Below are 15,385 nucleotides of genomic sequence, written 5' to 3' on the forward strand. Positions count from 1 at the left end.
GTGTAGACTAATTGGTTTCTGTAAGTTGTACTTAGTGTGTAGGATAGAACTGATCCCTGGTCGGCGTGGACTCAGGCCGAAGGGCCTGTTTCAATGCTGTATCTCTAAACGAAAGTAAAAGACACCGCATGGAAACAGGCCCTTCGGCCCACCGAGTCCATGCTGACCAGCGATCCCCGCACACTTGCACTGTTCTGCACACTCTAGGGTCAATTTTACAGATGACTATTAGCCTACGAAACCGCACGTCTTTGGAGTGTGGGAGGAAACCGGAGCACCCGGTGAAAACCCACGCAGGAGAACTTACAAACTCCGTACAGACAGCACCCGTAGTCGGGATGGAACCGGGGTCTCTGGCGCTGTGAGGCAGCAACTCTACCGCTGCGCCACCGTGCCGCTATTAGATTGAGCAGAACACACAGGAAGACAACTGTACATTCAAACCCGCTGCAGATATAGATAGACACAAGTAACTGCAGATACCAGTTAAAAAAGGTACAAAGTGCTGGAGTAACTCAGTAGGTCAGGTTGCATCTCTGGAGAACATGGATAGGCCATTAATAGAACATGAGTAGGCGGAAGAAGGGTCCCGACCCGAAACATCACCTATCCATGTTCTCCACAGATGCTGCCTGACCCGCTGAGTTACTCCAGCACTCTGTGAAACGTCACCTATCCATGTTCTCCACAGATGCTGCCTGACCCGCTGAGTTACTCCAGCACTCTGTGAAACGTCACCTATCCATGTTCTCCACAGATGCTGCCTGACCCGCTGAGTTACTCCAGCACTCTGTGTCTTTTTCTGCAGATGTAGGTAAGTACTGTCCACCAAAACACACCCCCCCAACAACTTAATTTAATTGATTGATAGAGACAGCATGGAAAGAGGCCCTTCGGCCCACCAAGTCCACGCTGGCCATCGATCACGTGTTCAAATTGTTCTATATTATCCCACCTTCTGATCCATTCCCAACTCACCAGGGGCAACTTACAGAGTGTCGATTAACCTTCAAACCTGCACGTCTTTGGCATGTGGTGAGTAGTGTGTAGGGATTGGATGAGAAAATACTAGTTTGACTGTCGCCCTGTTGAGTTTCACCTACCCCACAGACACCAATGGACCTTTGTGGGCTCAAACTTTCTTGATCATTGGTGCATTTTACATAGGTTTCATTTATTTGTTCTATTTACCATCAATATCTCTTGTTTCCCTCCTCCCTGACACTCAGTCTGAAGAAGGGTCTCGACCCGAAACGTCACCCATTCCTTTTTCCTGAGATGCTGCCTGTCCCGCTGAGTTACACCAGCATTTTGTGTCTATCTTCCGTCTAAACCAGCATCTGCAGTTCGTTCCTACACACGGAACTAGTGTAAACAGGTGATCGATGGACAGCATGGGCTCGGTGGGCCGAATGGTCTAGTTCTAATGCTGTGCCTTAGCAATCAATCAAAAATGTCAACTAAAATAAAAGAATAGTGCAAGGCTTGGGTGGATTGGATACGGAGAGGATGTTGCCACCTGTGGGAAAGTCTAGAACTAGAGGTCATAGCCTCAGAATTCAAGGCCTCTGAGGGCGGGTTCTCTGGATACTTTCAAGAGAGAGCTAGATAGGGCTCTTAAAGATAGAGGAGTCAGGAGATATGGGGAGAAGGCAGGAACGGGGTACAGATTGGGGATGATCAGTCATGATCACATTGAATGGCGGTGCTGGCTGGAAGGGCCGAATGGCCTACTCCTGCACCTATAGTCTATTGACGTTCTTTTCGGAAGGAGATGAGGAGGAATTTCTTTTGAGGGTGGTGAATCTGTGGAATTGTCTGCCATAGAAAGCTGTGGAGGCCAAGTCAAAGCAAGAATTTCATTGTCCTATCTCAGACACATGACAATAAATTCTCTTGAATCTTGAAGTCAGTGGCTATATTTTAGGCAAAGATGGATAGATTTTTGATTAGTACGGGTGACAGGGGTTACGGGGAGAAGGCAGGAGAATGGGGTTAGGAGGGAGAGATAGATCAGCCATGATTGAATGGTGGAGTAGACTTGATGGGCCATTGGGCCTTATGCCCATGTCCCACTTAGGAAACCTGAACGGAAACCTCTGGAGACTTTGCGCCCCACCCAAGGTTTCCATGCGGTTCCTGGTGGTTCCTGGAGGTTTTTGTCAGTCTCCACTACCTGCAACCTCTGGCAACCACCTGCAACCCCCGGAAACCTTGGGTGGGGCGCAAAGTCTCCCGAGGTTTCCGTTCAGGTTTCCTAAGTGGGACAGGGGCATAATTCTACTCCCATCACTTATGATCTTTTGATCCTGTGAAAATAAACTTGCATGTGTTATTATAACAACAGTGAGCCAAATAGCGATAGAAATGATCGTTGCTTTACCTCTTCCAGTCTCCATCGGTGAAACAGCTTGGCATAGGCTCCAGGCCGCCCTGCAAACCTGCCCAACACAACAGGAGATATTAGTTAGTTAGTTAGTTAGTTAGTTAGATAGATAGTTAGTTAGGCAATTGTCACGTGTACTGCAATACAGTGAAAAGCGTGCTAACCAGCCAGCGTAATGATAATCGAGCCAGGTTCGATCCCGACTACAGGTGCTGTCACGTACAGTATTCTATTTGACTGGACAGCACGCAAACAAAAGCTATTGACTGTACCTCGGTGCAGATTACATGAATGAGCTAAACGAAATCAGCGATAGAGCTGCTGCCTCACAGCGCCAGAGACCCGGGTTCGATCCCGGCTACAGCTGCTGTCTGTACGGAGTTTGTACGTTCTCCCCGTGACCTGCGTGGGTTTTTCCCGAGATTTTCGGTTTCCTCCCAACTGCAAAGACGTGCAAGTTTGTAAGTTAATCGGCTTGCCGTACATGTAAATTGTCACTGGTGTGTGTAGGATAGTGTTAGTGGACGGGGATCGCTGGTCGGCGTGGAGTCGGTGGGCCGAAGGGCCTGTGTCCACGCTGTATCTCTAAACTAAACTAAAAACTATGGCAATAAAACACAATTGACTCTTGACGTAACTATTCTAAGTATGATTCATACATTTAAACCCAAACTGGGATTAAATGCCTTTACTTTAGGATGTACGATACAATGCGATAGAACTTTATCCCAGGAGGGAAATTGATCTGCCGACAGTCATAAAAACACAATGTATCTGAAAAATAAAACATGAGGGAGTGCAGCGTAGGTTCACCAGGTTAATTCCCGGGATGGTGGGACTGACATATGATGAAAGAGTGGGTCGACTGGGCTTATATTCACTGGAATTTAGAAGGATGAGAGGAAAATCTTATAGAAACATATAAAATTCTTAAAAGATTGGACAGGCTATATGCAGGAAAAATGTTCCCCATGTTGGGGGAGTTCAGAACCAGGGGTCACACAGTTTAAAAATAAAGGGTCGGCCATTTAGGACTCAGATAAGAAAAACCTTTTCACCCAGAGAGTTGTGAATCTGTGGAATTCTCTGCCACAGAAGGCAGTGGAGGCCAATTCACTGATTGTTTTCTAGAGAGTTAGACAATAGGCAATAGGTGCAGGAGTAGGCCATTTGGCCCTTCGAGCCAGCACCATCATTCAACGTGATCATGGCTGATCATCCCCAATCAGTACCCCGTTCCTGCCTTCTCCCCATATCCCCTGACTCCGCTATCTTTAAGAGCCCTATCTAGCTCACTCTTGAAAGTATCCAGAGAACTGGCCTCCACCGCCCTCTGAGGCAGTTAGATTTAGCTCTTAGGGCTAACGGAATCAGCGGATATGGGGAAAAGACAGGAACAGGGTACTAATTTTAGATGATCAGCCATGATCATATTGAATGGCGGTGCTGGTTCGAAGGGCTGAATGGCCTACTCCTGCACCTATTTTTCCATGTTTCTATGTTTCGAAAGTGACGCGTGGAAAGGATTGGGGATGAGCAAAGATTGGGAGGGTCAGGGAACAATTGAGCAGCTATGAGTCAGTGAAATAACAGAGACATCGGCCGAGCTTTTCCTGCCTACAGTCCATGTGCCAGCTGAGTGGTATTCCCCACTGCAGCGCTAAATTATTTAACATCCACACGTTCAACCACTTTACCACTCTCACGTGACTCGACTTCCTTCACCCACAATAGGGCCCAGAAATATGAATGATTGCAGCAACTTACAAACCACTTCTGAAAAGGCACACCTCCAGATTCAGGGGCAATTTCTTGCCAGCTGTTATCAAAGGGTATCCAAGGTTGCCAGCAAAGGCCAGCAGCATAATCGAGGACCAATTGCACCCCGGTCACTCCCTCTTCTCCCCTCTCCCATCAGGGCATGTGGGACAGAAGTGTGAAAACACACACCTCCAGATTCAGGGACATTTTCAGTTTCAGTTGAGTTTATTGTCACGTGTACCGAGGTACAGTGAAAAGCTTTTGTTGCGTGCTAACCAGTCAACGGAAAGACAATACATGATTACAATCGTGCCGTCCACACTGTACACATACATAAGGGAATGACGTTCAGTGCAAGGTAAAGCCAGTAAAGTCTGATCAAGGATAGTCTGAGAGTCACCAATGAGGTAGATAGTAGTTCAGCACTGCTCTCTGGTTGTGGTAGGATGGTTCAGTTGCCTGATAACAGCTGGGAAGAAACTGTCCCTGAATCTGGAGGCGTGCGTTTACACATTTCTGTACCTTTTGCCTGATGGAGGAGGGGAGAAGAGGGAGTTTCGTCCCAGCTGTTATCAAATAGAGTCCAAGGCAAACAGCAAAGGCCAGCGGCATCATCAAGGACCAGTCTCACCCTGGCCACTCCCTCTTCTGAGCTACTATCTACCTCACTGGAGACCCTCGCACTATCTTTAATCGGACTTTACTGGACTTTATCTTGCAGTAAACATGATTCCCGTTATCCTGTAGTTGAGGCAGGTACTATCATTTGCGTAGGCACAGCTTTCACTCAGCATCCAGTAAGAACAGTTGCGTTCGCACATTGGACACATGAGGGTATCATTGGCGTCACAGATCTCCTTGCTGGAAAGAGAAGATAAAATAAGCATCAGGAGAACGTTCGATGCACAACGTGATGAAGGTCCCAACAATTCCCAAACCTCCATCTCAGCTTTGTGATTTATGTGCCCATTCACTCCTCAATAACCATCCAAGGCAGAACGTTAGGCCGCGTTTCAACCGGGTATAGGTCATGTAGGGATGCCAACTGTCCCGTATTAGCCGGGACATCCCGTATATTGGGCTACATTGGTTTGTCCCGTACGGGATCACCCTTGTCCCGTATTTGACTGCCACTACTCGGGTCGAGGGGACTTGGGTTGGGTAGGAGTGCTGCGTCCGGCCCTGCCTCACCCGTCCCGATGTAGTGCAGCCCATGGAGTGCAGCAGCAGCAGCAGCGCCTCGCCCGAAACGTCACCCATTCCTTCTCTCCAGAGATGCTGCCTGTCCCGCGGGGTTACTCCAGTATTTTGTGCCTATCTTAGGTATGAATTAGTTCTTGGGAAGCCTCTGACAGCGCTGGGCCTGTACTCGCTGGAGTTTAGAAGAACGAGGGGGGGACCTCATTGAAACTTGCAGAACAATGAAAGGCCTGGATAGAGTGGATGTAGAGAGGATGTTTCCACTGGTGGGAGAGTCTAGGACCATAGGTCACAGCATCAGAAATAAAGTGCGCTCATTTAGAAAGGCGAGGAGGAACTTTAGTCAGAGGGTAATTAATCTGTGGAACACATTGCCATAGAGGGCTGTGGAGGCCAAGTCAGTGGATATTTTTAAGGCAGAGATAGACAAATGCTTGATTAGACAATAGACAATAGGTGCAGGAGTAGGCCATTCGGCCCTTCGAGCCAGCACTGCCATTCAATGTGATCATGGCTGATCATCCCCAATCAGTACCCCGTTCCTGCCTTCTCCCCATATCGCCTGACTCCGCTATCTTTAGAACGGGTGTCAGAGGTTATGAGGAGAAGTCAGGAGAGTGGGGTTTTTTCAAGGGAGAGATAGATCAGCCATGATTGAATGGCAGAGTAGGCTCGATGGGCCCAATGTCGTATGATTCGACTGCTATAACTGGCGAAGCTGATGAACTGCAACATGGGCCTACCTGACTTGACTGTGGTCAGATGTAAGTAGTCCATACGGAAATACCAGAACCCCAACGAGGGCAGCGGGGATTAGCATCCCAGTGTACCAACACAACCAGGCGAAATACAGGCCGATCTTCTCTCCAAAGTACCGTCTGCACAGAGTGGGACACAAGAGAGACAAGAGTATTTTATTGTCACATATGCACCAAGGCAGAGCGATGACATTCTCACCTGCTGCTGCAGCAGCCTGACAGGTGTGGAAACACAAGGCTCGCTTGATAGTATCATAACCAAACCAAAAATAAAAGTTCAATTAATTAATAAAAATGTAACAGTGCAAAAGCAACACAGAGGGTGACAAATCTGTGGAATTCTTTGCTACAGAAGGCTGTGGAGGCCAAGTCTGTGGATATTTTGAAGGCAGAGATAGATAGATTTCTGATTAGTACTGAGGTTATGGGGAGAAGGCAGGAGAATGTGGTTAGGAGGGAGATAGATCAGCCATGATTGAATGGCGGACTAGACTTGATGGGCCGAATGGCCTAATTCAACTCTTATCACTTATGACCTTATATGTCACCTCACCTGTTGACCAGAAATGTCACTTTCTCCTCACCCGTTCAAGCTCGTAATTTAAAAGTGTGCAAGACATTTCACGGAGAATTGTGGACGCAGCCCAGACCATCACGCACACCAACCTCCCTTCCATTGCCTCCATCTACACCTCACGCTGCCTCATGAAGGTCGCAGCATCATCAAGGACCAGTCTCACCCCCGGTCACTCCCTTTTCTCCCCTCTCCCATCGGGCAAGAGGTACAGAAGTGTGAGAACAAACGCACACGTCCAGATTCAGGGACAGTTTCCTCCCGGTTGTTATCAGGCAACTGAACCGTCCTCTCACCAACCGGAGAGCGGTGCTGACCTCCCATCTACCTCACTGGAGACTGTTGGACTATCGTTTATCAGCCGTTACTGGACTTTATCTTTTATTCAATATTAATCCCTTTATCTAGTATCTGTGCACTGTGGGCGGCTCGATTGTGATCTTTTATGGTCTTTCCACTGACTGGACAACACGCAACAAAAAGCTTTTCACTGTACCTCGCTACACTTGACAATAAACTAAACTATGATCACAGGCACTTGCTGTACGAGCGATGGGCCAGGTGGGGCATTTGGTACAAGTAACTTCAAGGGGAATAGATTAAATCACATCAATCTCAAAGCCTGAAAGCGTAAGAAGGAACTGTATCACCAGCTCAGTACAAGTGAAAACAGGAGTAACAAGCCTCAATATAATTTCGAGTGGGGGCACTGTCTTGTACGGCTGCCAGTCCTGCAGCTGTCCATTTTTTTCACTTATTTTTTATTATTTCTAGTACGTTAAAGTGTGTAGTTGGGGGGTCTAATCTTTTTATGTGTGGGGGGTGGTGAGGGGTGAAGGGGGAAACTGCTTTTTCAAGTCCCTACCTGGTCGGTGAGGCTACCTTCCTCCGAGCAGCACCTTCGACCTGTCCTCGCGGCCTACCAGCGGGTCCTGGAGCGACGTTTCCTGAGGAGACCTGGCCAGAACCTCGGCTTTGGCTGCGGCACAGCGCTGGAGCGCTATCGCGGAGCGGGCGATGCCTTGCCTTGCCTGAGTCACCGCGCTGGAACTCCAGTATGCTGGGACCGCCAATAAAAACATCGTGGAGCCGCGGTTCTGTGGAGCGGCCAGCTGCGGCGCTGAACTTTACATCCGCCGAGATCGCCAGTGTGTGAAGCTCCGTCCAGCGAGGTCTGTTGGCTTGGAAGCCGCGGTCTCCGGTAAGAAGAAGGCGCCTGGTACCTGGCACCCCAAGCCGCTGAGGGTTCTCCCGATGCCGGAGTACCATCACCCGGCGAGAACGGCCGGGAACATTGGGCCCCGTAACGGCGACTGTGGAGGCCTCAATAGGCCCGACTCTGGGTGGACAAGAGGATGGGGACTGGACTTTGTGCCTTGTGGGAACCATTGTGGGGGGATGTTTTTATGTTTTAATGTTAAACTTCTTGAATGCTATGTTGTATTTTTATTAGTGTGCTGCAAGGACATCTGAATTTCCCCTGAATAAGGGGATTAATAAATTATTCATTATTATTATTATTATTATTAATTGTCGGTGGATAAACACATCACATGGTATTAGCCCTGAGGGTTTATATAATGAGCATGTAATAGATCACATGCAAAGCCTTCTTGATGAGTACCACATCCAAGCTCATAATTATGAGTAATATCAGTACCATGATATCAATGACAAACTGTATCCACGTGCTGGAACCTTAAGTACGACACAGAGTGCTGGAGTAACTCAGCGGGTCAGGCAGATCTCTGGAGAACATGGGCAGGTGAATTTTTGGGTTGGGCCCCTCTTCAAGACGTGAAGAATGTTACTGAACCAAGTAGAAGTGACAATAAAGTATTACTTTATTTACAACTATATTTAATCGGACTTTGCTGGACTTTACCTTGCACTAAACGTTATTCCCTCTATCATGTATCTGTACACTGTTGATGACTCGATTGTCTGACTGGACAGCAAGCAACAAAAAGGTTTTCAAGTGCATATTTTGCGTGCATTCCATGCGCCTTTCACTCAATGGGAACAGTCCTTTCCCCAAACATTCCTGTGTCTCTCGACACAAGGAACTGCAGATGCTGCAGTCTTGAGCATGAAATAAAAAGTGCTGGAGTATCCTGTATTTGTAGAATGTGGACGGTTCGATCCTGATTTCTCTCACTTCAAGTAACCCCAGCATTCCTTCTCTCTCTATCGCTCCCCACCCAAGTTACACCAGCTTCTTGTTCTCACCCAACAAACCAGCTACCTATGGCCTGTTTCCTTTATCATCATTCCTTTTTTGCATGTCATGCTGCCTGACCCGCTGAGTTACTCCAGCATTCTGTGAAACGTCACCTATCCATGTTCTCCACAGATGCTGCCTGACCCGCTGAGTTACTCCAGCATTCTGTGAAACGTCACCTATCCATGTTCTCCACAGATGCTGCCTGACCCGCTGAGTTACTCCAGCACTCTGTGAAACGTCACCTATCCATGTTCTCCACAGATGCTGCCTGATCCTGAGTTACTCCAGCACTCTGTGAAACGTCACCTATCCATGTTCTCCACAGATGCTGCCTGACCCGCTGAGTTACTCCAGCACTCTGTGAAACGTCACCTATCCATGTTCTCCACAGATGCTGCCTGACCCGCTGAGTTACTCCAGCACTCTGTGAAACGTCACCTATCCATGTTCTCCACAGATGCTGCCTGACCCGCTGAGTTACTCCAGCACTCTGTGAAACGTCACCTATCCATGTTCTCCACAGATGCTGCCTGACCCGCTGAGTTACTCCAGCACTCTGTGAAACGTCACCTATCCATGTTCTCCACAGATGCTGCCTGACCCGCTGAGTTACTCCAGCACTTTATGTCTTTGTGTTGTAATCCAGCATCAGCAGTTCCTCGTTTCTACGCAGTTTATGTTCACGTTCTACACATTCGAAGTTCTCCAATGACACAGCGGTCAGGATCTAGAAGGCCCCGACCCAAAACCTTGTCTTTCCATGTCCACCAGATATGTTACCAGACCCGCTGAGTTAGTTCAGTTTAGTTTAGAGATACAGCGCAGAAACAGGCCCTTCGGCCCATCGAGTCCGCACTGATCAGCGATCCCCGCACACTAACACTCTCCTACACACACTATTGACAATTTAACCAAAGCCAATTAGCCTACAAACCCGAACGTCTTTGGAGTGTGGGAGGAAACTGGAGCAAACCCACGCAGGGTGCAGGGAGAAGGTACAAACACCGTACAGACAGCGCCCGTAGTCGGGATGGAACCCGGGTCTCCGGCACTGTGAAGCAGCGACTCTAGCATCGTGTGTCTATCCGTGACAAGCTGTTTTGGAATGTACGGCAGTTAAACGTAGCGTGGCAAGTTATTGAAAGGCGGCTCGCTTACCTGATGAGGTCCAGTGTACCATACTTGTACCACATGCCCCACCTGGCCCATCGCTCGTACAGCAAGTGCCTGTGATTGAGAGCGCCATGCGTGATGATGTCATGCCGGCTCTTGTAGCTTCCCTGGTCAGACAAAGCGTGCGTTAATACCCAGCGCAGAGAATTCACCCAAAATCATCAAGGACCCCTCACACCCCAACCATGGACTGTTTGCCCTCCTCCCATCAGAGAGCCTCAGGTCTCGCACCAGCAGGCTAAGGAACAGCTTCTTCCAAAACACCATCACCCTGCTGAACTCACACCCCCGCCCCCTTCTCATCAGTATTATTTATAGTTTATATAATTTACAGTTAAGCTCTATTCACCTGAATATAGCACGTCAATCTTTTATCTGTATATATGTATATGCCTGTGTACATAGATCAATATATCCTCATTTGTATGTATTGTTTTAATCAGCATTTTGCTACTTTGCACTCTGATTGGATGCTCAACTGCATTTTGTTGTACCTGTACTTGTATTTGTGCAATGACAATAAAGTTGAATTTAATCTAATCTAATCTAACACACATCGCACTCTAGTGCCGCACCTCACCTTGGAAACGCCACGTAAACACAGAAAGAAATCACAACGTGCGCAGGAAGGAACTGCAATAGACAATAGACAATAGGTTCAGGAGTAGGCCATTCGGCCCTTTGAGCCAGCACCGCCATTCAATGTGATCATGGCTGATCATCCACAATCAGTACCCCGTTCCTGCCTTCTCCCAATATCCCCTGTCTCTACTATCTTTAAGAGCCCTATCCAGCTCTCTCTTGAAAGTATCCAGAAAACCTGCCTCCACCGTCCTCTGAGGCAGAGAATTCCACAGACTCACAACTCTCTGTGAGAAAAAGTGTTTCCTTGTCTCCGTTCTAAATGGCTAACCCCTTATTCTTAAACTGTGGCCCCTGGTTCTGGACCCCCCCCCCCAACATCGGGAACATGTTTCCTGCCTCCAGTGTGTCCAAACCCTTAACAATCTTATCTGTTTCATAAGATGCTGGGTTTAAAACAAAGATAGACACAAAAATCTGGAGTAACTCAGCGGGACAGGCAGCATCTCTGGAGAGAAGGAATGGGTCGAGACTCTTCTTCAGACTGGTCTAAGTCGCAAAGTGTTTAGTTTAGAGATACAGCGAGGAAACAGGCTCTTCGGCCCACCGGTTTCCTCCCACATCCCAAAGACGTGCAGGTCTGCAGTGGATTTCCCCTTGTGTGAAGGGAGTGGGTGAGAAAGTGGGATAACATAGAACTAGTGTGAACAGGACGAAGGAAAAATTAGGTACAGTTCACAAAGAAGAAATATTTTTAGATGAATACCTCAAAAAAATGGCCTGAGGATTAAGGGAAATGTACAAAAACAGATTTACAATTCTTGAGGAGAAGATTAGTTCTTAACAGCGTAGGTTCACGAGTTTGATCCCTGGGATGGCGGGACTGTCATATGAGGAAAGATTGAAAAGACTAGGCTTGTATTCACTGGAGTTTAGAAGTAGGAGGAGGGGATCTTATAGAAACATATAAAATTATAAAAGGACTGGACAAGCTAGATGCTGTCCGGAAGTGGCGGCGAAGATTTCCGGAAGTGGCGGCGCTGCCCTGGCAGCAGCGGCTCGCCTGCAGTCCGTTGGTTTTTACTTTTTTGTATTGTTTTTTTTTCGTTTTTGTCTAGTTATGTTTTTGGTTTTTAGGCTGTGTTTATGTGGGGAGGGGGGGGGGGGGTGAAACGGGGGCTGCTGTCACTCCCTTCGGGGGAATACGACCTTTTTGTCGAATCCCCCTTCTTTGCCTCCGTCTATGCTGAGGCCTAGCGGAGCCGGCGACCTCGGGACTCTGGAGGCAGCTGACAGGACTCGTCCTGGGCTCGCTCCCGGCCCAGCCCGGGATGGAACGGTGCTCCCGTGAGAGCGGCATGGTGAGGGGCTGGAATGGCCCAGCCCAACGGCACTCCCGTCGGAGTGGCCCAGCCCGAGGGAGGAACGGCACTCCCGTCGGAGTGGCCCAGCCTGAGGGAGGAACGGCACTCCCGTCGGAGTGGCCCAGCCTGAGGGAGGAACGGCACTCCCGTCGGAGTGGCCCAGCCTGAGGGAGGAACGGCACTCCCGTCGGAGTGGCCCAGCCTGAGGGAGGAACGGCACTCCCGTCGGAGTGGCCCAGCCTGAGGGTGGAACGGCACTCCCGTCGGAGTGGCCCAGCCCGAGGGTGGAACGGTACTCACGTGAGGGCGATCCGGTCCGGGGGCTGGGACGGTGCTCCGGTGGCTGGGGCGACGTTCTGGCGGCGGTGTCCAGAGTCCTGGGTTCAGCCGGGTTCAGCCGCGGGCCGGCGGCTGCGTGTGCTGGACTGGAGGTGCGGCGGCTTCGACCACCCCGGGCCGCAGTGTTTGAACCGGCCCGTTCGCGGGGTTCGGTGAGCTGCGGGACTGTTTATACCATCGCCCGGTGGGGAATTGCCTCAGCGCAGAGGGAGAAGAGGGAAGAGACTGCAGCCCTAAGATTTTTTTGCCTCCACCACAGTGAGGAGGTGTTTGGAGGACTCACTGTGGTGGATGTTAATTTGTGTTTATTGTTGTTCATTATTGTATCATTGTATGTATGACTGCAGGCACGAAATTTCGTTCAGACCGTAAGGTCTGAATGACAATAAAGGAAATTCAATTCAATTCAATTAGATGCTGGAAAAATGTTCCCAATGTTGGGTGAGTCCAGAACCAGGGGCCACAGTCTTAGAATAAAGGGGAGGCCATTTAAGACTGAGGTGAGAAAACACTTTTTCACCCAGAGAGTTGTGAATTTGTGGAATTCCCTGCCACAGAGGGCAGTGGAGGCCAAGTCACTGGATGGATTTAAGAGAGAGTTAGATAGAGCTCTAGGGGCTAGTGGAATCAGGGGATATGGGGAGAAGGCAGGCATGGGTTATTGATTGGGAACGATCAGCCATGATCACATTGAATGGCGGTGCAGGCTCGAAGGGCCGAATGGCCGAATGGCCTCCTCCTGCACCTGTTTTCTATGTTTCTATGTAACTCGAAAGCCCTGTCTCTGGACATAAGTAATAGATCTGGAAGGAATGATGTAAGTGAGGAGTAGCACATTCTTATTGAGATACAACAAATCATTATGTTTTTGGGTTTACAACTTAATTGCTGCCGGCAAACAAAACAAAGCTGTTTAGCCGAGCAGAAAACTAAACTGTTCCAGGAACGCTGGAGAGAGAGAGAGGAGATTCAAGATCACAGTAGTTACTTGTATTTATAGAGCAGCTTAAAACACAGCAAGGTGTTTCCATGGAAGTATAATCAAACAGAATTAAAATGGTAATCAGCTGCAGAGAAACGAGCGCACATCACCAAACGCTGGGTGTAAGATGCAGATTTTAATCCATTGTTTTAAGGGACATGATGGAATAGACAATAGACAATAGGTGCAGGAGTAGGCCATTCGACCCTTCGGGCCAGCACCCCCATTTAATGTGATCATGGCTGATCATCCCCAATCAGTACCCCGTTCCTGCCTTCTCCCCATATCCCCTGACTCCACTATCTTTAAGAGCCCTATCTAGCTCTCTATTGAAAGTATCCAGAGAACCTGCCTCTACCGCCCTCTGATGCAGAGAATTCCACAGACTCACCACTCTCTGTGTGAAAAAGTGTTTCCTTGTCTCCGTTCTAAATGGCTTACCTCTTATTCTTAAACTGTGGACCCCGGTTCTGGATTCCCCCAACATCGGGAACATGTTTCCTGCCTCTAGCGTGTCCAAACCCTTAATAATTCTATATGTTTCAAAAGACCCCCTCTCATCCTTCTAAACTTGTATACAAGCCCAGCCGCTCCATTATCTCAGCATATGACAGTCCCGGGAATTAACCTTGTAAACCTCCACTGCACTCCCTCAATAGCACTCATGTCCTTCCTCAAATTAGGGGACAAAAACTGCACACAATACTCCAGGTGTGATCTCACTAGTACAACTTCAGCAGGACCTCTTTGCTCCTATACTCAACTGCTCTTGTTATGAATGCTGCAGGCAACGAACGACAAACAAGAGGGGCTGGGAAAACAAAGTTGAAGCCACCGATTATAACGCTATTGCTTCTGGGGACACTCGAGAGATGAGTGTGGACTGCCGATATCTGCAAGGGTGCGGGGGCTGCAGCAGTTTAGAGATCTGGAGAGGTTAGAGAATGATGGAAAGTTTTGAAAAGAGTGGTGGCAACGTTTCTGCCACTCGCAGCTCATTTATACCAGGAACTGAAGATGATGCAAGACTCGACTGGACTGGGACCATCACATATACACTGCGGGGCATGTGGCAGCTCCATGCTCCCATCCATGCTCCCTTCCTCTCCCTCTCCCTTCCTCGCTTTCTCTCTCCCTTTCTCGCTTTCTCTTTCTCTCTCCCTTTCTCTCTCTCCTTTCCTCTCTCTCCCTTTCTCCCTCTCCCTTTCTCCCTCTCGCTCTCTCTTATTTTTGCTCACGACTGCAGTAAGAGACATAAGAATGTTTGGGGAAAGAACTGCTCCCATCGAGTTACAGACGCATGGAATGCACTTGTGATAAAACAGAGCAGAGACTGACAGCCACTCTGTAAGTAGAATGCCACAGTGGTTAACTGACTGGTCTTACTGGTTTCTACCTGATTACAGATCAAGGGCAGTATGATCTTCTGGTGGTACACAAAAATGCTGGAGAAACTCAGCGGGTGCAGCAGCATCTATGGAGCGAAGGAAATAGGCGCGCCTATTTCCTTCGCTCCATAGATGCTGCTGCACCCGCTGAGTTTCTCCAGCATTTTTGTGTACCTTCGATCTTCCAGCATCTGCAGTTCCTTCTTGAACAAAACAGTATGATCTTCTATTGTATCCACTTGCACCTCCTCCAACCTCATCTACTGTATCCACTGTTCCAGGTGTGGACTCCTGTACATCGGCGAGACCAAGCGCAGGCTCGGCGATCGTTTCGCTGAACACCTCCGCTCAGTCCGCCTAAACCTACCTGATCTCCCGGTTGCTCAACACTTTAACTCCCCCTTCCCATTCCCAATCTGACCTTTCTGTCCTGGGCCTCCTCCATTGTCAGAGTGAGGCCCAGTGCAAATTAGAGGAGCAGCACCTCATATTTCGCTTGGGCAGCTTCCACCCCAGCGGTATGAACATTGACTTCTCTAACTTCAAGTAGCCCTTGCTTTCCCTCTCTCTCCATCCCTTCCCCCTTCCCAGTTCTCCCACCAGTCTTAAGGGCCTGTCCCACTTGGTGATTTTTTCGGCAACTGCCGGCATCAT

At 48.8% G+C, this 15,385-nt stretch overlaps 1 protein-coding gene across 1 annotated transcript; it reads right to left on the reverse strand.

Annotated features, from left to right (window-relative positions):
* Positions 1-2,383: 2,383 nt before the first annotated feature.
* LOC129715911 (anoctamin-4-like) lies at positions 2,384-11,653 on the reverse strand (the record flags this gene model as incomplete). Its single annotated transcript, XM_055665797.1, has 4 exons — positions 10,062-11,653; positions 6,091-6,225; positions 4,908-5,008; positions 2,384-2,441 (listed from the first exon to the last, which is right to left on the reverse strand). Coding segments are annotated over exons 1-4 (329 nt in total), but the record flags the coding sequence as incomplete, so codon positions are not given.
* Positions 11,654-15,385: the final 3,732 nt, after the last annotated feature.

Source organism: Leucoraja erinacea, unplaced genomic scaffold, assembly GCF_028641065.1.
Source record: "Leucoraja erinacea ecotype New England unplaced genomic scaffold, Leri_hhj_1 Leri_1509S, whole genome shotgun sequence".
NCBI lineage: Eukaryota > Metazoa > Chordata > Chondrichthyes > Rajiformes > Rajidae > Leucoraja > Leucoraja erinaceus.